This window comes from Ptychodera flava, chromosome 22, assembly GCF_041260155.1.
Source record: "Ptychodera flava strain L36383 chromosome 22, AS_Pfla_20210202, whole genome shotgun sequence".
In the NCBI taxonomy this organism is placed as follows: Eukaryota; Metazoa; Hemichordata; class Enteropneusta; family Ptychoderidae; genus Ptychodera; species Ptychodera flava.
Genome location: NC_091949.1, coordinates 31,791,616 through 31,817,419, shown reverse-complemented (window position 1 = coordinate 31,817,419; position 25,804 = coordinate 31,791,616). Strand labels below are relative to the sequence as shown.

At 36.9% G+C, this 25,804-nt stretch overlaps 1 protein-coding gene across 1 annotated transcript; it reads right to left on the bottom strand.

The window, feature by feature from the left end:
• Positions 1-435: 435 nt before the first annotated feature.
• LOC139123198 (zinc finger protein 184-like) lies at positions 436-22,874 on the bottom strand. Its single transcript, XM_070689298.1, has 3 exons — positions 22,749-22,874; positions 12,755-12,817; positions 436-6,818 (listed from the first exon to the last, which is right to left on the bottom strand). The coding sequence occupies exons 2-3, from the start codon at positions 12,806-12,808 to the stop codon at positions 3,360-3,362; spliced, it is 3,513 nt and encodes a 1,170-aa protein (XP_070545399.1). The 5' UTR covers positions 12,809-12,817; positions 22,749-22,874; the 3' UTR covers positions 436-3,359.
• Between the last annotated feature and the right edge of the window lie 2,930 nt (positions 22,875-25,804).

Below are 25,804 nucleotides of genomic sequence, written 5' to 3'. Positions count from 1 at the left end.
ATAGCTGAATGTTGCAATATCGCAAATAACTATAAGAACAAGTGTGTACTGTAAAAAGAAAAGCAGATGAGATTACATTTGTAGATTAAATCGACATTACTTAGCTTCACCATCCAATTATCCCAAATTAGTTCCAATCGTGTTCTACTTAAAAAAATCGGGACAGGTTCAATCGGTAAACGCAGCCTGTGTGTAATATCCAATGTTAATGGTGATAACTGAATTGCAGTCATTTGTTAACGATATTGGACATTGTAAAAAATGCATTACGAGTGATACCCTTGCACTCGGCAACAAAAATTTAAATAATGCTTTTGGAGGAAGAACGTATATATCCGACATTGAAAGACGTGTTTTACACAAGAAACATAATAACAATATAACCAAAAGTTACAGCTATAATAACTCTGTTTGGATAACATAACACATCTGTACTTCTGTTTCGAATTTCTTCGATTTTTTTAATGACTAAAATGTTGCAAAAAACATCGAGACAAACACCAGAACATATCCAGTAACAGTTTGTTGAAAACCTTCCCCGGCTCTCTCCTAACTATCAAAAGTTGAAAAAGCAGAATAACTTCCAGTGGTCATAAAAAACACCCACATACTGGTATACATATACACTACTGTAAATTTCCAGTTTTATTTGTATACAATGTTACCAAATTGTGTTTATCTGGAAGCCACTGTTCTCAGTGTGTGAATAACTAATTAAGAATTCTCGCAACACAATTTTTCATTATAAGACACTGTAAATTCAATGCCAGATTTTCCAGACAGACTACTCCAACAAATCATGACACAGGCATTGGTATGTTTTCAGAAAAGGCTGTTGTGAAATGTGGTAGAGAAATTTCTATGAAACTTGCTTTCAACTATTTCTGAATTTTGTTCATCTAAAAGCAAAGTACTGATTTGCCAAAAGTAAACAACAGAAGCTGATCCATATTTTCACTGGGATTAAATGCATGAATGCCTGGGGCTTTTCAAAACTGCCTCATATATGTCTTCTTGTCATCACATACGTGAATGTACTTAAATGAACAAGAAATATACTTTAGTACACCCACAATATGGTAACAACTATATACCTACTTGAATTATATGGTTATTCAGTAAAATAATACAAAAGCTATGTGATAAATCATGGTCTGGTTATGTTTTTGTATTCACTGACCCCAATGACCAACACTGCAGTAAAGTTCATTGTTTTTTGCAGCTATTAAGCAGTGGGCTGTTTATTTATGCAATAATGTACCCCCTTTCGGCCCTTGATTGACGAAAGCATACTGAGTATGACATAATGTACCAGTATAAGTCAAGTCCAGTACAGTGCAAAGTTTGCTTTAGTCTATTATGGGCCTTGAGGGGGCACATTATTGCTGTAATTTTATAGTTTTGGCAATGCCAGTGAATTAGTAGAGGTAGAAAATATCTTTGGGCACAATGCTGGATAATCAAATACATTATCAGAATCATCTTGGGAGATGACGTCACAAAATTCACAGGTATTGAAAGGGCTATAATATAATAAGTAATAAAGGCATTGTATCTTCTTATGGTGCACTGCTAAAAATGGCAATCAGTATTTGAGTTTCCAGAAATTTGCAAAGTAACTCCTTGGTCAGTTTTGGATGACAATATCAACACTAACGCCACTTACACTGCAACTTGGACATAATTCAGATAGTGAGAGTAAAATTAGATGATATATTGTGAAAGGAAAAATTGAACATTTTGAGATGCAGGTACTTGGCTTAATTTGACGGATTTAAATGTTTTTGGAAAGTTGCAAAATTGAATCACATTACAGAAAGTAACCATTTATCAGTATAACAATCTTTGTCATTAAAGTTTCAGTGTTGTTGCTGGTTTTTTTTTTCAGAAATACTTTATCAGAAATATATTAGTGTAGTTACATTTTGATGTCTTTCAGCTACACTGTATCAGAAATGTAGGAGTATAGTTACATTTTGATAGTTTTCAGCTACACTGTATCAGAAATGTAGGAGTGTAATTACATTTTGATGGTTTTCAGCTACACTGTATCAGAAATGTAGGAGTGTAGTTACATTTTGATAGCTTTCAGCTACACTCTATCAGAAATATATTAGTGTAGTTACATTTTGATAGATTTCAGCTACACTGTATCAGAAATGTAGGAGTGTAGTTACATTTTGATGGTTTTCAGCTACACTGTATCAGAAATGTAGGAGTGTAGTTACATTTTGATGGTTTTCAGCTTTTCTGTATCAAAAATGTAAGAATTCCATTTTTATGGTTTTCAGCTACACAGTATCAGAAATGTAATAGTGTGGTTGAATTTTGGTGATTTTCAGCTTCACTGTATCAGAAAGGTACGAGTGTTGATACATTTTAATGGTTTTAGCTACACTGTATCATTAATATATAAGTATAGTTACATTTTCATTGAATAACTCTGAAGCTACTATCTGCTGTTTTGGACTGTCATCTACAAGGAACCACAAAATGTTTCCAAATAGAAGCTGCAGCTTTCACAAAAGAAAGTTACTAATCTGCACAAAAATCTACTACCTATATGCACAAACATTGACAAGTTTTTAAAATGAATACAGCACTCAACTCTATGCTCATGTTTAAGGTCTGATACTTTCCCTGAAATGAAAAGTAAGATGAAAAGAGACTATTGCTGCCTGTCCTAAAAGTGTCTGCATGTGGTTCAGAATCAACTGTGGAGATTACTATCAACACAGATATGGCACACTAACTATATATGTTCCTTTTTTGTATTTTGATTTATATAGAATACATCTGTCGTACCTATTTTCAATTCACATGAAACCTCGATTTATTGTTTAAATCTTTATCAGGAAAACAGCCTTGTTGCCTTCTTCATACATCATGATATCAAAGTAATGAAACTTGAATAAAAAATTCAACAGCGGGACTTTAACGGGATGAATCTTTATCATGGTCAGTTACTGTTCAAAATGTATAACTACATGCAGACCTTCTATAAAAGTGGAATTGTAAAATTTTGATCTCTGTCCCCTAAATCTGTGTCTTTAATATCAGTACCTCCTAGCAACCTGGATGATACAAATTCTATGTATAATGATTTCTAAAAGGTGACAAATGGAGAATTAGCAATGTCGCTACACTTGTCACTTGGAAACAGAGTGTATTGCTGTAAAGGGTAACTAAGTATTCAAGAAACATGAAAAATGAAAATGTCCTTTAAAAAAGATCATTTGGCCCATTTTTTTATCAGTGTGAGTATATTTTTGGTTTCAACTACTGAGTCCAGACATTGTTATACAAATACTTGAAATAGACCCTTTTCCAAATTTTCTTATGAGAAATTGACAGAAGAGTTAAACTCTGATCTGTTGCTCATTATCATTACTATCCCCAGTGCTGTTAGTCCTTTGTCTGGCTGGACAGTACTCTTTCACTCTGTGTACAGCTAGTTCATGTGGTGAATTACATTTCTTTCCACAGCCAGGGCACTGACAGGAATTTATAATGTGTATCATTCTGTGGTTAACAAGTGCCAAAGCACTGTCACACTTCAGTTCACAGATATCACATTGAAAGTCTCTTGTCCCAATTGGATGAGTCTTCTTGTGATTTTTCAGAGTTGAAGACTGGGTGAATCCCTTGCCGCAGATATCACACTTGTATGGGCGCTCACCGCTATGTATGCGGAAATGTTCCTTGAGGTGATGTCCCAGGGGAAATGCTTTAAAACATACTGGACACTGGTGGCGCCTGACTTTCACATCATTGTGCATGAGTCTTTGGTGACGTTTAAAGTTGCTGTGGTTGCTAAAACCTCTGCCACACCTCTGGCACAGGTAGGTCTCCGCTTGCCCCACGCCATGACAGACTCTCTGATGTTCACGCAGTGTGGCTGCACAAGATAAGTTTTTGTTGCAGACGGAACACAGAAACCGATTCATAAACTCTTTCTCTGGATGTGTCTCAGTTACCCTGTCTTGCGAAGCCTGCTCAGGTGAATACGGATTGTTTATGTTTATGCTCCCATTGATGGGTGACAGGTTGTGACTGTCATTGTCAATGTCACTATTGATTCTGGACATTTTGACACTGCTATTGTTGCCACTTTCTGCCAAGTCATCTCTATCAACGCCAATATTATCATTGGTGGCACCAAACCTAGCATTCTCACCAAGATAACAGATTTCTACATCACTGTCATCAGCAATGGCCACTTCACCATCTTTGTCATTTTCAGTCCTCACTGGCCATTTGTCCCGTACAGCAGACTCCCGAGTACCATCGCGGGGCACAAGATTGTTTTTCTCATCTGGCTCTAATTTTAATTTGATGCGCTCCCATAAGGATGTACGGGGCTGATTTGCATTCTTCTGGAGTTTTGTGCTTGGGTAACCCATGTGAGGCTTGGAGAAGATATCGCTAATGCCATTTGAGTTGTTTAAACGGGAACTTGGTGATGAATTCTGGGAAATATGCATTGGTGATGAACATGGAGGGGTGTGCTGTGTTTCAAGGGCTCTCAGCGTTATGCTTTGGGTGTTGCTTTCCTGCATCTGAGATCTGTTAGCGCTGGATTCATGGCATTGATTTGGTGGCATTAGGCACCTTTCATTTTTTCCCGCCATTGCCTCCCTGTGATCTCTTGATGGTAAATGAATCAGTGGAGGTGGGTACATGGTCTTTTCCTTTGGACTAGTGTGCCCATCGGCAGAGCTGCTTTGATCAGTTGGTGACAAACCTTCCTTTACAGATCCGTTTTCACGGTCTGAGTTCTGGCAATTTGTTGGCTCATCTCTTTGGATGAATGACTGATGCTCTGATGTTGCCCTGTACCAGTGTGACATATGAGACGGAGGCTGATGCAGATGGGAGGAGCTGCCGTGAAATACTCTCTGCACTAATTCCGTGTCTGGCACACGGGAAACCCTGTGTAACAACACCGACTGCAATGTTTCCATGTAAGGAAGGCTTTGCATTGGTCTACCAGAGTTGTTGCTTTCTTTGGGCAAATTATGGTGGCTCATGGTAGGAGATATGCATGGGTAGGTTTTGACCACAAGTCTACCATCTTCAGAGTCTGGAGATCTAGCTTGGGGATTTGGGGAGAGAGCTTGCGGATGTGGTGCAGCTAACTTTGATGATACCTGTTGGCTGCTGTTATGGGTTGGTGAGCTTCCATTATGTCGCTTTTGGTGTGTTTTCAATGTGGATGACTGTTTGAATCTTTGTCCACAGGTCTTGCACTGGTACGGACGTTCACCGCTGTGTATTCGAAAATGTTCCTTCAGGTGGTGAGAGAGTGGAAAGGCTTTGAAACACACCGGGCACTGATGGCGCCTTGTCTCATGTGGACCGCTGTGAACTAGCCGTTCATGGCGCTTGAAGTTGCTGGGATGGCTGAACTCTTTGCCACATATTTTACAGGTGTATGGCTTCTCCCCTGTGTGAGTTTTAACATGTTCTTTAAGCACTGAGAGCTGGGTGAAAGCTTTGCCGCACAGCCCACACTGATAGCGCCTTTTGGCTTTTGTAGACACATCATAAAACTGGAACTCTGATGATGCCTCGCTGTCTGGTGATGCTTCATCATTTGAAGACCCATTACTTTCTTCTGCCTTGTCTTCATGATCATGTTGCGGCACTGTATAAACAGCCGCAGTGGTTTTCATTAACTTTGCTCCATGGGGATCTTTCTCTGCTGGCCTTTTTCTTGAAAAGTCAAGTGGTTCCCACTGTTCTGCACGGTCTTTTGCATGCTGTTCTCTATGACATGGATGGAGCTGACCTGAGACCTCTAGTTTTGGAGAGAAAGATGGGACAGGTGTATCATTCCTATGGCATGGCTCATCTGTGGTAGTATGAACTGAAGTCTCTTCCCCTCCTGACTTGGCATGCTGGGATTTGGTCAGTTCAGACTCTAGGATATCTTCACAGCGTTCACTGGTCTGCATACATGAACTCTTGTCCTGCTGAGAGCCAACATGGTGATTCTTTTCATTTTTCTCAACATTCAGAAAGTTCTCTCTGCTCGCCTGCATATTTTTCACAGCTTCCTGTCTTGGAACATCTCCAGAACTCTGTGAGCTCCCCTTTTCAAGATTGGATTTGGCTGCATCCTGTTCTTTGCTCCTTTCCTCTTCACTGATTTGCTCTAAAAGTGCCCTTCTGATCATGACTTCTGTGAGTTTTTCTCGGAAAAAACCAGTGCTTTCGTTTGTTGCTGTCTGTACATTACTGTTATCTTGCTTACATTCATGTCTTTTGATAATCTCTTTCATCACGTCGCGAATCTGCAGACGCCTTTGTCGGATGTGGTGTGAACTGTCCTTATTGCTTGCTGCTGGATATGGGTGAGCTTCTGCAATTTGTTCTGAAGTACCTTCAAATTTTTTCTGGCTGTCTTCTGTCAGATTGGCAAGGCGTGTCAAATCACCATACTCTGTTTCTGAATTGCTTTCATCGCTTATAGATATCACTTCACAGTTGCTAGAATGGCCAGAGTCTGAACTGGTTACAATGTTCGTAGTGCTATTTGGCAGATCGTCTCCTTGCTTCCTTTCTTTATTTTTACTCTGTTCAAAACACTGAGAGTCCTCGGAGTGTTTGCCATGGCCAAACCATCGGTAATTTCTATCTCCCGGTTTTGGCAGACCAGTTTCACCAGAGACTTCTTGGTCATGCTTTTGGAAACTTAGCCTGCTTGACATGTATCTGCTGACTTGGTCCTTGGTTCCGTAAAACTGGATTCCGTCTTCAGCATCGATGATGCGAATGAAGACACTGCACCCCGTCAGAAGAGACAATCCATGGCACTGCAAATTGCAAAAGACACTTGCTAAATAAAGTGATATCTGATCAAAAACAGTGGGAGGAATTAAATAGCTATGAAAACTATTTCTGAGGATTTTCAATTTTAAAATTCTAATTAAGGTGGTGTTACTCATAACACAGCATATTTTGCTAAAACATCACTGTTTTGCAAAGATTCATTAAATTTTAAGTAATTTATTGACCCAAGATTAAAATATTTGGTCCATTCACCTTTTAGCTTGTCAACCGGTTGTAATTTGAGTGAGAAAGAAATGTAAAAATATGTAAATTTATGTAAATCATCCAATTTCCTAGCTTCTCTTCTCCCAATTATAAAATTTCCAAAGAATTTAACTCCACTCTAGCCAGGTCAAATTGTCTGAAATTTTCACATTTAATATGTTCTTTAAATACTATTTTGTTCGGCAATAAAGTTCTTACATTTTGAACAAGTCATCGTTGATGACACAGTCCCCACTTGTTAATGGGTACTTTGATTACATGTCCTAAGAGGATAGAGTCCTCTTCATTAATTGAGACATGCCCAAGTTTTGGCTAAGGACACGAAAAAATTGTAACAAAATGGCTGCCATGCAGCCATATTGGATCATATCAAGAAACAAATTGACAAACATATGTATGACATAGTTTAATGTCCTTGTACCAACTTTGAATAAAATCGGTTAAGATATGCCTTAGAGTATTATGGCCCTCGACAGGAAAAAATCGTAATAAAATGGCCGCAAGGCAGCCATATTGGATCGTATCACATAACAAATTGACATGCATATGTATGACATTAGTCAATCTCCTTGTACCAACTTTGAATAAAATCCGTTGAAACATGTCTGAGTTATTGCTCTGTACATGAAAATATCGTAATAAAATGGCTGCCTAGCGGCCATACTGGATCGTATCACATAACAAATTGACGTACATATGTAAGACATGGATCAATGTCCTTGTACCAACTTTGAATAAAATCGGTTGAGATTTGCCTGAGTTATGCCTCTGCATATGAAAAAATCGTAATAAAATGGCCACACAGCAGCCATATTGGATTGTATCACAAAACAAATTGACATGCATATCTATGACATTGGTCAATGTCCTTGTACCAACTTTGAATAAAATCGGTTAAAACATGTCTGAGTTATGGCACTGTATATGAAAAAATCGTAATAAAATGGCCGCCTGGCGGCCATATTGGATCGTATCACAAAACAAATTGACATGCATATCTATGACATTAGTCAATGTCCTTTTACCAACTTGGAATAAAATCGGTTGAAACATGTCTGAGTTATGGCTCTGTACATGAAAAAATCGTAATAAAATGGCCGCCTGGCGGCCATATTGGATCGTATCACAAAACAAAATGACGTGCATATCTATGACATTGGTCAATGTCCTTGTACCAACTTTGAATAAAATCAGTTGCAACATGTTTGAGATCTGGCTCTGTACATGAAAAAATCGTAATAAAATGGCCGCCTGGCGGCCATATTGAATCGTATCACAAAACAAAATGACGTGCATATCTATGACATTGGTCAATGTCCTTGTACCAACTTGGAATAAAATCGGTTGAAACATGTCTGAGTTATGGCTCTGTACATGAAAAAATCGTAATAAAATGGCCGCCTGGCGGCCATATTGGATCGTATCACAAAACAAAATGATGTGCATATCTATGACATTGGTCAATGTCATTGTACCAACTTTGAATAAAATTGGTTGAAACATGTCTGAGTTATGGCTCTGTACATGAAAAAATCGTAATAAAATGGCCGCCTGGCGACCATATTGGATCGTATCACAAAACAAATCGACGTGCATCTGTATGACATATGAAGTAATCCTTGTACCAAGTTTGAATGAAATTGCTTCTTGCGTCTCTGAGATATCTGCGTGAACGCACGGACGCACGCACGCACACACGCACGCACGCACGCACGCACGGACGCACACACGCACGGACATGACCAAACCTATAAGTCCCCCCGGACGGTGTCCGTGGGGACTAATAAGACGCATTTGATTTTAGTCTATCATGATTTTAATGACTTTTTAAGAGTGTCACACTTTCAACCCCTGTCATTACAGAATGAGGGTATATAAAAAATAAAATAGTCAGGTTTTTTACATATACTCTTGTTTCAAGTGAAATATTAAATTTCAGAAAATAGTCCTAAGTTTTTGACTTAAATTGATTTTTATCATTAATACCAAATTGAGGTGCTCTACCCCAAATATATACCCCTTCAACCTTCAAGTAACTTTTGCAACAATACTAAACTTCAGATTCTCTGCTTTTTTTGAAAATATATAGTATATAGTATGAGGGGGTTTTCTTGTCACCTTTGATGAGAAATATTGCTTTGAAAAAACTTTGATGAGGGAAAGACACTTATTTTTTTATCCACTTGCCCTTCGGGCAAGTGGGGGGTTCAGTTCACTTGCCCGAATTAGAAAACCACTTGCCCAGTATAATTTACATGTTTGAAAAAAGCTAAAACATTGGTTTTTCATTTCACCCACTTTATTTTGAAAATTATCATGTTATCATGAGAAAATGTCAGACATTCTCATAGGGTTCTCCTCATACTTCTAAGAGTGCTGGACGGCTCATTTGTATTCAATTAATTATTAGAGCCCTACTAGCTGTATCTTTTAGCATTCTTTATGTGATTTTACTTCTGAACTAAAACAAGTTTTTGGGAATATGCTCTTTGAGGGGTTGGAATACAAGTATTGAGTGAGACTGCAGTGAGACTGCATGTGCAATTTTGAACAAGAAATATAATAAATGTGTGCCCAAACGTAAAATGGCACCCCATGCAAATATAGCAAAAACAGTGTACACCGTGCTATATCATTTGAATATTCACGGAAACAACAGAGTAGTCCAATGGAATGCATAGTGTTGAATATTTTCAACTGGGACACATATGTTTTGTTTTCTTTGTAGTATGGCGGGCAATCAAAATAATGGTTAAAATGTAAATTTACTTGTCCAATTTTCAATAATGAATGTTTTGTAAAGCAGTAAAAGACTATATCCTGTAAATGGGTAGAATTTAAAGAAAACCACAGAAAATAGGAAGCCTTTTTTAGATCAACAAATTTCAAGATTTACAGCTAGTGGGGCTTTCATATTCATAGAAAAAATTCTAGTAGTTCATATGTTTGTATGTTTACTTTCTTGGGGCTTAATGTACAAATAATAACAGCCATTTCAATTGTACCTTCAAGGTATTTTTGCAGTTAAAAGTTTTAACTTATCTATACTGAAAGAAAAAAATCTGTAGCTATAAAGGTATGTTTTGAAACTTCTGAAAAATAATGTACTTTTTTGTCATGTTTTTATTGCGCTTATATCATACACCAGCCCTATGAAGTTTGGATTACCATTGCACTATATACCAGTATCCTATATTTTTCTAATAACCTAGGTGGTCTTTATCGCTCATGCGCAGACTAAATAGAATTTAAACCAACAACTTAAGGCGTCGGTGTTTATGTATTTTGGAAGTTGAATTTCTCGATGTCAAATTCGATCCAATTGCTTCTTGACAGTCATTTTAGAATGGGAAAATTCACAAACAGAGAGATCGGTTGCCACGGACAAGTAACTTTTGGCTTATTGACCTGAAAATTAAGTCAATGTTCATTGAAAATTCAAAGACTGGACCCGTTGACACCTAAGCTTGCTCATGCCTTTCATTGCATGCGGTCTTGCCAGGATGCCACTCACTGTCACTCAACAAGTTAACATTGAAGAGTACGTTTTAGTAAAAGTCCCTTTTTTGTGGTGATTTTTCACCACTGGACTTTATTTTTACCTATTATAAACGCTCATACAAAGCACAAAAACCGCTGTGTGTTTGTTTTTTTTATCGACATATTGTGAGACACCGTAACCTCACAGTCAATGCAATGAACTTTGGTGAACGTACGCTCCACCAGCTGAACAGCTTTTTCATATGCAAAATCAGCATACGGTATTTAACCGGTGGTATTGTTTGAACTGCATTTTATTGGAAGCGATTTTATGATTCTTTTCATCAATTCTTCATGCAATTTTATGAAAAATCTCATGGAAATGTTCACAATGACATAATATGATTATTTTTTGTTGTTTAGTCCGTGTTCCCTCGCCAGAAAATCGCTCTCGTGAATTCGATTTTAGGTAATTATTTTTTTCACTTGTCCCGTCGGGCAAGTGGCATCGGAGGTTCACTTGCCCGAACGCGACTTTCACTTGCCCCGGGCAATCGGACAACCCTTAGTGTCTTTCCCTGTTGATGGTTAAGTGTAACTCCACATTAAAACGTACCCTGCATGTATATCTATGTTGCACACAGCTTAGATACGTCAAAACTTCAAAAAGAGTCAGTAGCAAAATTCCAACGATAACCTATAAAATTGAGTCTACAAAATGTCAAAAATACAGCTAAAGCACAGAGTGTCAAAATCTGTAACAGCCTGGTAATAAAAGTCATATATGATAAAATTGTGTAAAATGATAAAAATATGTATAAGAGTGGGGTAATGACAAACTTATCCAATTACGCATGTTTATCAGGAGACTGAAAATCTGAAAAAATTAATACTTCATATATCAAGTAAAATTGGAAGATGAATAATCACATATTAGCCCCAGAAATATTAAACATCGGGCCAAAGTCACTGAAGCTACTATAGACATGGATACAAAATTAAGTATTTCCTGACTGTATGAAATTATTTCACTATGGTCATCCTAGGGACCTGTAAACCAAATATTAAAACCTGTCTGACCAGCGGTTTTGAAAAAACGTACACGCGACCCAACAGTTGACAGAGCTCTGCTGTGTTATGTAGAGAATAACTTTTTGTGACACATGTATTGATGAAGAGGGTGGATATCTTTGATAGCTCATTTCAGGATGGCCTGACCAAAAATGGCAAAATTAGCTGCAAAAATACAAAATTGATGATTTCATCATAATTTCAATATATTACATTAAGATAAAGCCTAGGATTCTGTATACCAAATATCAAAGCTGTCAGATGAGTAACTTTTGAGAAACAAATATTTTGACCAAAAATGGCAAAAATTGACCCAAAAATACAAAAATTAAAGATTTCATCAAATTTCAATATATCACACTAAGACAACCCCTGGGAACCTGTATACCAAATATCAAAGGCATCAGACAAGTAGTTTTTGAGAAACACATTTTTTGACCAAAAATGGCAAAAATTGCACCACAAATACAAAATTGCAGATTCCTCATATATTCAATATATCATATTTAGTTCATCTGTGGGAACTTGTATACCAAATATCAAAGCTGTCAGACAAGTGGTTTTGATGAAATAAAGTTTTGACCAAAAATGACAAAAATTCCTTAAAAATACAGATTTGCATATTTCATCACAATTTGAACAAATTTAGGTTGGGTTATCCCTAGGGACTTGTATACCAAATAACAAGAAGAAGATTTTTTACCAAAAACTCCTTTTTTGGTGCTAATTTGCATATTTTCAACAACATAAAAAAATAAAAAAAAAACAGTTTATCAAAATCATATTTTTCATCTGCACAACAAATGTCAAATCAGTAAGTACTGTGGTTCTCAAGATATTTGAGTGGACGGACGCCTCACAAATGGACATACATACATACATACATACATACATACACACTGACGACGAACGCCGGACGGATACCCATCCCAATAGCTTCTATAGACTATAGTAGCTAAAAACTACTGTCATGCTAAATATCTTTCAACGTTCATCTTGTAAAAGAATATCCCTTCTAAAACATTGTAACACTTGCTTCTTAAAACACTGGATACAAGTGATAACTGCCCTTACTCATCGTGTAAAAATGTATGAATTAAGGTTATAGCTAAGCTGGTTGGTCAGCGCCCTGAAAACCACATACCTTTTTGAACAGCGCCCTCTTCAGTTCCCTTGCTGCTAATGTCTCCTTCTCCATTGTTTATATCTACAACAAAGCAGACAGAGGCTATTTGAAATGTGGATATCACAAAAAAGTGGTAATGCAACTAAATATGTTTCCCACCAGGGGGAGTGTGGGTAACAGGGACAATTGTTTGCAAATTGTATCCCAGGACAGGGGAATTTGATTGCCACATTATACACCTTGTCTAAATTTTGACTTGTATCAAGCCAATTATCAAGCCAAATTATATACTTGTAGCCTATATTTTCCCCCACCCTTGGGCATTTGGCATATTTTTGTATCATGTGGGTGGAGAAATTAGCATGTTTTTGAAACCATGTCGATTACCTTGTTAGATCTGCTCTCCCCCTTCCCAACCCCTCTTTCTGTGGAAACATTCATAGGTGCGAAAGATGGAAATGCCAATCTATGGGGAAAGATGTCAATTTACATGAGATACATACATCATTCTTCTGTCAAAAAGTGAAATAATAATTAGACACCCTCACACCTCAACGGTTCGATCTAGGTGTTTTGGTTTTTTCTACCAGTTCTACTTCAATTGGTGTTTAGCAAATAAAATATGACCCAGTATTAACTTCGTGTGACAGATGTGTGATGAATGTTTCGATACAAACAGAGTTAAGATTTGTTGATAAGTTTAGTCGCATCTGTACAGTTTGTAGAAAGTCAATAAATTGTGGATGACATCATCCATCCACTTGGGTAACTCGGACTGCAATTATTATAAATTGTGTTTTCCTTGTGATAGTCACGAGCAAAGAAAGTAAACATGAGAAGATGAAAGGAGATTGGAGCAGCAGTGTGCAACATGAAAATGGTGAAACAAAACTGTCATCAAACTGTTGCTTGCAAGATAGGAGAGAAAACTGTGTCCGAAAACAGTTCCTTCAGAATTTTAAAAAATAACATAATCCTGTGGGGTCTTAGAATTTTACAAATCAAAATAATCCTACGGGTCCGTTGGTTATCAACTGTAATAATAGGGACACTTTTCTCCTAAGGAAGACTTGAACCAGTGTTTGTCAGGTACAACTGAATGTCATGATTTCATGACATGAATACATGTATGTAGGGCAGCGTTAACAAGCTTGTGGAAAAGATCAAAATTCAGACTTACATTTGAGGACTATATGGAAATAAATGTTTTGTTAGTTTTGACATAAAAATATTAAAATGACAATTTCTGGCATTTTAACCTGCTAGTCAACGAAATTAGCCAACACCATATTTAACCTACTATGCAAAGTTCTTTGTTTTTCTCTTTTTCATACTCAAATGGTAGAGTAATCAAGAGTACCCAAGAGCGCCCCAAGTCTTTTCAAATTTAATAGTTTTTCTCTTTTTTATACTCAATGGTAGAGTAATCAAGAGTACCCAAGAGCGCCCCCAGGTGTCCATAAGTGGAATAATTTGACCCTCACAGCAAATGACAAGAAAGTATTGGTGCATATTACCACTGTCCCTCCCAAAAAAGGTGGAGGGGCCGTGATATTACAGACAGATGCCTCAAGTTGAGACACAATTAACTTAAAGAAATCTTGTTAGTTGCTCTTTTTTTTTAAAGTAAAACCTGTTTAATCGTTTTAGCAGACAATTAGAATGTAAATTTCAACCTTGGGTTGATAGTAAAATTATTTAACTACCATTTTTTTAAATTTTGCTCGAGATGCAGAACACACTTTTACAAGAGAAATGTTTGTACCACATCAAGGTTACCAGATAAGCATATTCATTTAAGAAATCAAAGTATTGAATTCTATTATTGTATTGAAATACTTGGTTATAAAGTAAGTTGGAAAATGTCACAGATTCTTTTAGCATACAAAGATCATTCACGTACTTTGCACTGTCTTGTTAAAGTCTTTTGAAGAGAAACGTTAAGTTACAATAATTCATCTCTGAATGGCTCCCCCTACTTAAAACCAGTGCTGCTGTAACTCTGTTTTCAAAGGCATTCCCCATGCCAAAAACCCTGGCACTTATAATAATGCCCTCAGCAACACTTTACCAGGTCAACAGAAAATTTTAATGATGTAATACATGTATTTCAGGGCTATACAACTGTTTAAACATTAAGAAAGTAAACCATTGGGTCAGAGATGTTCCAAAATTTAAAAAAACCCTAAAAATGCCATGTAATTTCTCTTTCAAGAAAAATAATTATTTTCATGACTTAAACATTTACCAAGTAACACTTCTGGTATTAAATAAGTTGGGATAATGAATGACCAATGTCCTTAACCTTGACCACTCAGCCTAGACCATGTTTGTTAATCTGATCTGCATATATATGTGTATGTATGTATGTATGTATGTATGTATGTATGTATGGTGTATATATATATATATATATATATATATATATATATATATATATATATATATATATATATATATATATATATATATATATATATATATATATATATATATATATATATATATATATATATATATATATATATATATATATATATATATATACTGATTCTTAATACTTGCAAAATTCGTCAATTACTTGATTAATAATACCACTAGAATTAAAACAATAACCACCACATTTGATTTTTTCATTGTTTTTGTCCAATAAAGCAAGTATGTATTTTTTTATGTCTCTCTGTGATGTGTTCAAGTTTTATAGCCTTGCCAACATGAAATGGTATATAACATACAGTGTCATTCTTCAAAAATGAGTTCAAGTTTTGTATGAGTAAAAACTGAACATACATGTACAGGTAGCATTGATGAGTTAACCTCAAGGCCATTCAACATGGTTTGGGGAGTACAATATTGAGAAACTTGATTTTGCACACAATACAAAATTACTGCAATATCTTACTTTTATCAACATTTTGCAGGATATCCGCTATAAATGAGTACTATAGAATAACTAACATGAGGTAAAAATAGAATTGAGCATCATACGGTCACTATCAATACTGTCTCTGACTGCTGTTTATCTTTGCTGAACTTGACCTAAAATCAACAAAGGCAGTGCATATGGCCTTGATGTCAATTTACTTCTGAATTTCACTGTGTATACCCTACATGTTCAGTGATGTGAACAACCATTCGTTGGGATGTTGCCATCAGTAGCTAAATCTGAACAAAAAAGCCTGTAAGTTACTGCTAGCCCTGCAAAGTTGCTATCTTTAGACTTATTGTTTTTGATAACATACACATACTGTACACCCACATTGTTCTGAAGTTTTAAACATGCCAAAAACACTACAAACAAAAACGATCTTTTTAAACATGCCCGGAGTGCTATAAACAAAATCAATCTTTTGTCCAACTTAAAGACACGATAGATAGAGAAACGAGAAGCAGAATTCCTACAAGAAATGATAGTAACAAATGAACTGACAACTTTTCCGCCAAACTACAAACCTCAGTTTCGGTAAAAACAAGTCATTGTAATGACACTGTCACCACACGGTTAATAAATTTTGGCACTATTGATGGAAAGCATGAATGAAATGAAATTGGTCGAACCATATCTGGAAAATTGCTGAGAAAGTGTTGACCTTGTATTTGTGTTGTATTTACATTGTAATAACGAAGACATTTGACATGCATAGGTAAAGTCTTAACGTGTTGAATGAAAATGTTTGAATGAAAATGGTCAATGCATGTGTAAGAAAAAGCTTTAGTTCGGAAAAATCAGAACAAAAGGGCAGCCTGGTGACCATTTTGGAGCATATTTGTGAATATATTAGATATGCATATGAATGTCACGGTGTGTTGTCTTTGTGGCAAATTTAAAAGAAGACAGTTATGGCTTGAGAGCAAAATGGCCAGCTGGCAGTCATATTGGATTGCATCACAAAATAATTCTACACACATATGTAAGTCATAGTCTATTTTCTTCTTGCAAAGATTGAAAGAAATAAGTCGAGGCATGTCTGGGTAGTGGCTCAACACATGAAAAATGGAAACAAAATGGCCCTGGCAGCCCTTTTGGATCATATCGAAAAACAAATTGACCATTTCATGTTCATATGTATGCCATAGCATATTGTCCTTGTACCAAGTTTAAAGCCCCAACAGCTGGGAATGTGTAATAAACTGATCTCAAAATATCTTCAGTTTTCCAAGAGTTTCTTTGAATAAGATCCATTAAAGACTGAAAAGTGTATAACACTGTCATAAATGTCAAAAGTGGCATGTAAATTCAAATGTTATCATTTTAGATTTCCCGCCATTTTCAAAAACTAATCACATGACAAAGAAAATAGAGATTACAACAACAAAATGTTGACCATCATGTGTTGTGTACATTCAAGTAAATGGCACCATGCTTGTTTCAGGTATGATCACGATGTGTATATGCAGAAAATACTGTTTTCTGACCTTTTCTCCTTGAGGGCGTCATTTTATGAGTGCGGCATCCTTTTATTATTCAGCCTCTTAAAACATGTAGGCAGAGTCCAAATCAGCGAGCAGTGATACTTCTATACATGTCCTTCAGTTAGCACATTTACACAAACCACCTTTGGTTTGAAAATAAAATCATGCAAATAATGCATAAAATTCACAGCTTTTGGGGCTTTGAAAGGTATGGACCTGAGCGTGTCTCAAATATCTCCATGGACACACGAACTCATGACATCCAATCTACAAGTTGCCAGGATTTTGTCCACGGAAACCAAATAGGAATTTTCCCTAGTCTACACACACGTCACTTGAAAACCTAGCACCCAGAATTCAAATGACCAGAATTCAACACATTAAAATTAACTGTTATTAAAGTATATGTTTTGAAAGCAGACTGACTGACCAGAACAAAAACAATGAAAATTTAAAAAGTGCTCATCTTCACTAAATTTTTGGAAGGAAGCATCGACAAGATACAATTTTGGGGGCCCTACACTTACAGTCAGTTACATACAGGACTCATACCAAAGCATGCACGAGTTCAAGGTCAATGTAACAAAGACTTTTCTTGACATAAAAACTCTACACAGTGGCTGTTTCTTAACCCTTACAGATCCAGCTGGGCAGTGTATGACAAGATCTTGTTGGCAGTGTGTTGTTAGCTTGTTGGGCTCGGCTGCGCTTGGCAAAATTGAGGGCGTATGTCACAAGAAAGTCGGGACAGGGCACCAAAGGTGTAGCCAAGGTTTTAGCAAGAGTCCAAATATTTAAACACAGCATAGTGGATTCTTCAAACTAGTCACTGATTTGATACAAATGAATACAGTGCAAAATTATGCTTTTCAATGAGTACTTCAGATTTAATGAGAAAAGCATCATCACCTGTTTGATCAAAAGGGACAGACAAACCTGGTAAAGGTAATTCAGGACCACGTACTAGTGATCAGGTTTAACCCTTTGAATGCTGAAATTTTTCCCACCAAAATTTTAGTGCAACATTTTCCTAATTTTTATGAATTTTTCTGTAATTCTTTTGAAAATTTTGGACCAAATGGACAGCACTTTTTATAGATGCCAATTTTGGGTCAAAATTTTGGGGAAAATCTGAAAAAAATGTTATGACCTGAAAAAAATTGTCTGGGCTATATTTTATAAAGGTGCCAAAAACTGACTTTGGCACTCAAAGGGTTAATAAACCATACAGTAAGTTAGGGGATTTAGTTGCCATCCTTTCTTTAGTCACTTCTATTTCACATGAGAACTTCTGGGTGTGGTGTATCACCTATTCTACATTCATGCCCTGCTTACATGCAAATGAGCACAAAATTTGATAAGATTAGTTATTGTACCTGTATGTAGCAGAAACAATGCCATTGCAGTGCCTGTGTAAAGTAAACAGCCAATAAGAATGCACCTGTCTGTCAGCACGATGTAATAAATTATGTCCACAGCAGAAAAAATATTGTCCAAATCTTCAGCCATTTTTGCCCCTAAAACTATGGCATACAAGTCCCTCCACTGATGCAAGTGAAGGTGATTCCCTCTCCAATATCCCCGGTCCCTTCACTGTACTGCAAAATGTACTTGCACATGGCTTTATGCCAAACCTTGGTTGCACTCAGGTGAAAGACAGTGGAGGGGAGGGAGTGGAACAAAAACAGTGAGTTTAAAATGCAAAATGGGAAAACAAGAGTTCTTATCTTAATTGCCCTAGAAAAGGTTATGTGTTCTTTCTGTGTAGTAAAGTTTTTCTAATTTGAGCTTTGACGATAGTCTGACCTTATTATGCATTGAATGACCTTTTGTGAACTAATTTTATGGGTCAAAACTTTGGAAGAAATTATACTTTGCTTGAAGCAAACAATACACTGCAAATGACCTTTTTACAGCCGTCTTTGTTTTATGTGAACAGTTATAAATTATACGCTGATCATAGTGCAGGGATATTACTGTAATGTACATTCCTTACTGACAAAGCTTATATGTCACCATGTGGTCAAGTTGGTCAAAATCAGAGAGGCACAAAATGTCTCTATATGATATGTTGCATGATAAGGTAGAATCCATCTCAGGGACACACACTTGGGCTCAAATTTTCACAACTTTTTTCTGATCGCCCACTTAGGGGTTCATTTTAAAGCTCTTGGTGTAAGTAAGGATAATTTTCACCTTCTAAGTTTTTTTAAAAATCAAAAATTGTATTTCCCCATAGAATTAACACAGGGATGGTGGCCATTTTGAATTTAAAATATTGGTAATAAAAATTCAAGGCATTCACTTCTCTAGTTCCAAAACTTTTGCATGGTGACCCCTGAATTTTATTCTTGATTTGGTAAGAGAATGGTTGAAAGTTTCATTGAGGAAAGTTTGAACTAACATTTAAGTCTGAAAGTCATGATTTTTACTGTTAATCTGCTACAACATATTAGCATAGACAGTAGAGGTGAGCAACCAGTGACAACGCACAGTGGATAAAAATACATGTAGGTTTTTGCTCAATATGGCTTTTTCCTGATCTGGCATATAGAGAATTGATAGCTCTGGCAGGATAAGGGATACAGACTTCTATAAAAAGATCAAGAACATAGTTTTTAAGTTTGAAGGCAGTTGAATTGAAATCAAACAAGTGACATTCGGACTAAAACAATTTTATTTTCAGTAGAAAAATTATCAGTTCTTTCTCAAGGAAAGTTTTATTTTCAATTGGAAAAAATACAATAAAATAAAAAAATAACCCTAATCAAGCATACAGATTCATCTTGCACTGGGAAAGGCTGAGATTTTAAGCAACTTGAAGCATATGATGGTTTATGATCTACACTGAATCCATACACATACATGTTCTCCGTCAATTTTCTTTACAACTTAACATGGGCCAATTTGACTTGAACTGGGTCCATATCAAGCCCTTATCAATGGCTTTATCTGATCTTGCTCACTTGGATGAAAATTTGAAATGACTGAGGCACCTTTTAATTTTAACATCCACAAGTTTCATCCTTGCATAAAGAACTGCCATCCAATAAACATGTTATGTATCATCCATTGTAACACATGGATTAAGGTAGTGTGTACCTCGAAAGTAAATTACTTAAACTTTTTCTCAAACTTTCCTCAATTCAAACATTCTATCACCAAATCAAGAAAAAAATTCAGATACGTGCAAAGTTTGATACTACAGAAACAAAACTGCCTAACATTTACCAATATTTGAAATTCAAACTGGCCACAATCCCTGTGTTAACTCTATGAGGCAAGATGAAATTTTCAATTTCAAAAACAAGACAGTGAAAATTTTTCTTACCTCCAAGAACATCAAAAATTAATCCCCAACCAGTGGTAGATCAGAAAAGAGTTGTAAAAGTGCAAGTTCAAATGTCTGTCCCTGAGCCACATTCTACCTTAAAGAAACATTAAAGGAATTGGGGAAGAATTCTCAAAAGAAAAGCGGCTCGGCAAATTATGGTGTTACTTTAAATTGAACAGCCTGTGACGCTGAGCTATGTCATTATCGGAGTGCATACACACACAGACCTGTGTATACCATGTGATTTTTTTTAACACCACGTATTATCCAGTTACTGTGATTGGCTGAGCTTCACTCACGTGATATGGCACAGAAAGTGATAAAACATGGCGTTATAGGTGATATAGCACTGTTGCGTGCACTGATATTTCCCGCCACCGCATTATGGAACACTGCGCCATGTCGTTTCTGTTCCTACCACATCATTCACATATATTTGATTTACAGCAATGCTTACAAAAAGGTACTCGAAGTTAGCTTGACTTGAATTAGACGATATTTAGTGCATTATAAGAGGAAAGCTTAAACAACACTTTCCATTTTTAGATGTTATTTACATGTAAGTTGCCCTTCAACTTCATGTAGCATCGTGATCGAGCAAGAAATGGAATAATTCACTTTTGCGAGTCTCTACGCTTGACTACATTCTACACAAAGACTAAATATAATTCACTGTATCTGATGATTTCAGAACGAATAAATTTTTAATACTCTTGCCTATCCAGTTACAGAAATGTATTCCAAATTGTAATTTTTGACCAAAAGTGATACTAAAATGCCTTTGTCTATTGTACTTTCATACCTTTTGTAATTTTACTTTTTATTTTACTTCAGGTGAGAGAAAAAAGGGAGAAATTAGGAGTCTGGTAACATTTCTGAGAAAATGTTTGACTGAAACAGCATAATTATAATCCATATTTTATATATATATATATATATATATATATATATATATATATATATATATATATATATATATATATATATATATATATATATTACAATGAAAATGAGAACACATCAAGTGTCCTGCAAGCACTATCCCCTGAGAAGATGCACTTTGTATTCAAAGAAACCAATTTATTTTATTTATTTATTGATTTATTCATGTGCAGGTACGGTAAAAATTACTCCGTTCCGAAGTTCGATCATGTCATTGAACTTTTCCGTTTTGATTTCGATCTTTTAAGTGCACGGAAATTTAATTTTGAAAATCTAACGCAGCCGCGTCGTCGCGTACACTTTCCCCACCTCTCTGTATTGTGCGTCCCTGAAATTAGCTGCGAACGCGCGGAACAAGTAAAGGGTAATCTGATAATGTGGCCAAAAAGAGCCAAGCCGACGCCTTTAGAAAGCTCTCATCACTTACACATACGGTCATCCTGGATTCTGCCTGGACAAACAACAGGACGAAATCAGGGCACAGCAGTAGCCGTACTGAGTAAATGCGGCCAACCTTGGAAGCCCTATTTGCATAATCGACACAGATGCATTAAGTAACACACATACTGCATTGTACGTGTTTGTATGTCAACGGCCGAGCCACGCAGTGAGCACGTATCCTTTTTCAGTTCACAGCGTTGCCTTGTTGTCAGGCTGCGATTTCAGTGAAATGGGTCGGTGAGGCACGGTTGTTAATCGTTCAACGAAAGGCCAACGCGCGGTAGGCGGGTTCAAATGATCATATATACAGAATAATGCTATCGTTTAATTACAAGTTATTTGCCCGTTCATGGTCCAGACTCTGCAACTACCTACATGCCATGCTTGGCAAAAATAATTCCACCAACGTGCCGGTCACACTGACATGTATAGCTAGCTTATATTTCATTTTCGATGCTTGGATCAAAAAAGTACAATGCAGCCACTGGCAACCCTATGAGAATAAAAAAACTGTGGTACTTTCAGTACTTGCAATAAACAATAGATAGAGAAAGAATGTAAAGAGAAAGCCGTATTTTAGGAGTATAGTTTTTTTCCATGCTGAGCGAGTGTCCTTGCCGCATTACTCAAGCAAAGAGCTACGTTTGGAGGACATATAATAGTCACATTGTACGTGGCTAGGCGCAGTTGTACACTACACTAGCCTTGTGAAGAGCTTTGAGATATGGAACCGTATATTTACAGCGGGATCTTGCTAATTCCGCCTGTGGGGCCAGCTTACCTTACTCGTGGAATGACTACAGGAAATACATCATTGCACTTCTGAACATACAGATATTTGTAAATTTTGCGATCTGCCCTGAAAACAAGTTAAAAAGTTACCTTCAAATCCTAGTTGCTGAACTGCCGCAGTTCCCAGCGACAGACGAGTGATGGACCGCTAGGTTTGTGACTTACAAACAGCTTCGGTCTCCTTAAGCTTACGGTATTTAATCAACGTGAAGCAACTGTCTACCAACCTAGCGAGTCTACACATGAGCCGAGACAATATTGTAGTCACGTGTTGGAAAGCATGCATGCGGCATCGAGGTCATGCTGCTGCCTGTAACTCGACTCCGATGTCTGCACGAGCATGTGACTGTGAGATCAAACACGTGATTTGAAGGGTGATTGCGAGCTCTTGTTGTTTTTTTTAATGTCAATTTCGAGGCTGGTTTTTTTGCACAATTGTGAATCTTTGCAGCAGATAATGCCTTTGCAAATCTTCAGGATGGGCAAATCACGAATGCTTCTAATTTATCTTGGTCGGATTTTAAAGCGTCGACAAATTTTGGCATTTTGTGAACAAGATGTGGATCTTTATGTGAACGATTTTCATAACGATAATCGTTATCATATTATGAATTTTGTAAGTCAATCATGCAAGCCTATTATTTTCCGAAGCGTAAGCACTAATATTATCATATACATATTGACAATTTTTGTAAAGAGTAACGCGATTTTCACGTATATATCGGGCGATATTTACAGTCTCGCATTTATACATTCGATCGCTGTCGTGATTTACAAAGCTAATGCTGCTAGAAAAGCGTGCTTGTTAAAGGGAGATGGGGGCAACTGTAAGTCTATATATAGGTATATCGGTCCGTGCTTTGAAACATATGTCGCTTTTAAATTAGCTAGAATGGCAAAATAGGCACATTTGTGCCTGTGCTTCACAAAGAATGCCATTACCTTAGTCATTTTTTTATTTATGATAACCTCATCAAGAGTAATAATTTTCTTGCCATGGAATTAACTAATCATTGCCGACAATGTTTTATTCTACATAATCTACGGACACTTTGGTTTTGTCTTCATTTTTGGCTTTTTATAGTGTTTTTACAATGTTATTGATTCCCCCTCGCATTAAAATGAATCGAAAGTACCCCACTTTTGACTTGTCTTTTGTGCGATGTTTCACACCTATTTTACCCATGGAATCGAGGACGATTCGTATCCAAAATGTCCCTGCTGTTCAAAAAAGATTTTAAAAAATACAAACACAAAGCTGGTTCATGTAGCTCAGAGTCTGAAAGAGGCACTTCTATTCACGTCTTTCCGAATATGGCTTGGATCGAGCATCTTAAAGCAGATTTTTGGGGTATCATTCCATAGGTGTGACATTGGTCTTTTAGAGAAATATAGCGAGATCCTAGTCGTGCGCTCGATGCGTGAGTTAGCACGTTTATACTGCCTTTTATGACAGAAATCAGAGAATAACGGTGTTTACTCTGTTGAGACACGTGGTTTGCAGTTAACGTTGTACCTTGGTACACATGTGCTGTGGTGTAACGGTTCCCGTGCGAAACTTGACTTAGACACGGATAATTTTTACGATGTCTATAACAAATAAACTTGTATACAGTATAGAGTTAAACAGTGTATCGTGGTCACCCCCAACGGACAGAGACAAAGTGACCACTGGGTTATCTTTCTGTAGAAGGTGGGATGTGGCGTTTCGGTGAATCTAGAAAAGGTAACCACAGTATATGAAATGCGATGCATCGATATCATAAACCACAACCAAGTACATGCATATAATTTCCGAAACAGGTGTGATGCTGATGTAAAATCGGCCAAAATAGATTCTTTTCCTACTTTCCGTCTACGAATTTTTAGAGCGGTCATTCAGAGTCAGATATGTCTTTAGAGCGGTCATTCAGAGTCAGATATGTCCACCATTATACACAAAGTTTGTAGCAAATTGGAGCAATGATACGTGGCCACAGACAACATCACGAGAGCAGAGGGGCCTTTACGATGTGAAATTTTACAGGAACGCCAAGGGTGACACAGAGGGGTGATCGTTCTGTAAGAGGGACCACTAAGACAGGTTTGACTGTAGTACATACATACATACATACATACATACATACATACATACATACATACATACATACATACATACATACATACATACATACGAGTTTATTTACTATTAATACCAATCGCTTATTTATATGCATTAACTCATGTATACCCGTTGGACAATATTATTTTTAATGCACAGGATCCTATGCCACGTTATGTTATGGTCGTCCGATCTCACCTTGTGTTGAGCACGTTGATTTAAAAACGTGTTAGGTTGCTTGACTTTAAAGACCTACGAGCGACGATCAGTGGTTTCTGAGATGAGCTTTAGCGAAGACTGTGCAGTAATGACCTCGAAGTTGTAAACATTTGACTTTTAAAGCACTGACGTCTTCACAACAAGGAACTTCAGTCGCCGGCTTCGGTCATCTGTAGCGACTCATTGAATGTGAGTGGTTCATCAATTGTCTGTTTTAATTTTGTCACTGGAAATCATGAATTTACTGCCTGAATCGATCGTTCAAACTTGTCAGACGGTATAAGTGGAGCGCCACCGACTTTTGGACATTCTCGCCAAAACACTCATTGCAACGCAGAGACGAGCATTCAAATTCGAAATTGTCGCAAGTAGATCCGATGTTCACTAGAATGTGCCCAAAAGGAAGCATAACACCTCACTTGCTATGTGTGTGGCCGTCATTATTCCTTAGCGTCCTGAATTCATTCTGCGTTTGACGATACTAACAACAGCAATGACGACGTCGAGCGCCATGACGCTACCACTATACAAGTGCTAAAACCATCTCAACTATCCTCCTCCTCTTCTTCTTCCTCCTACTACTCATCATCATCATCATCATCATCATCATCATTATCATCATCATCATCATCATATTTCAGACCTGTTTGACGTTGGGTCTATAAAGAAACCTTACCATGTACAGGGTTCCCGTCTTTCAAATCACGTGACAAATACCAATAATCTTCGACCGCGCTGTCTGCGGGTTCATGATCAAATCTTTGAAGGTTTTTTGATTAACAGTTTCATGGCTGCTGTCGTGGACTGAACAGTGAAATGGTTGATG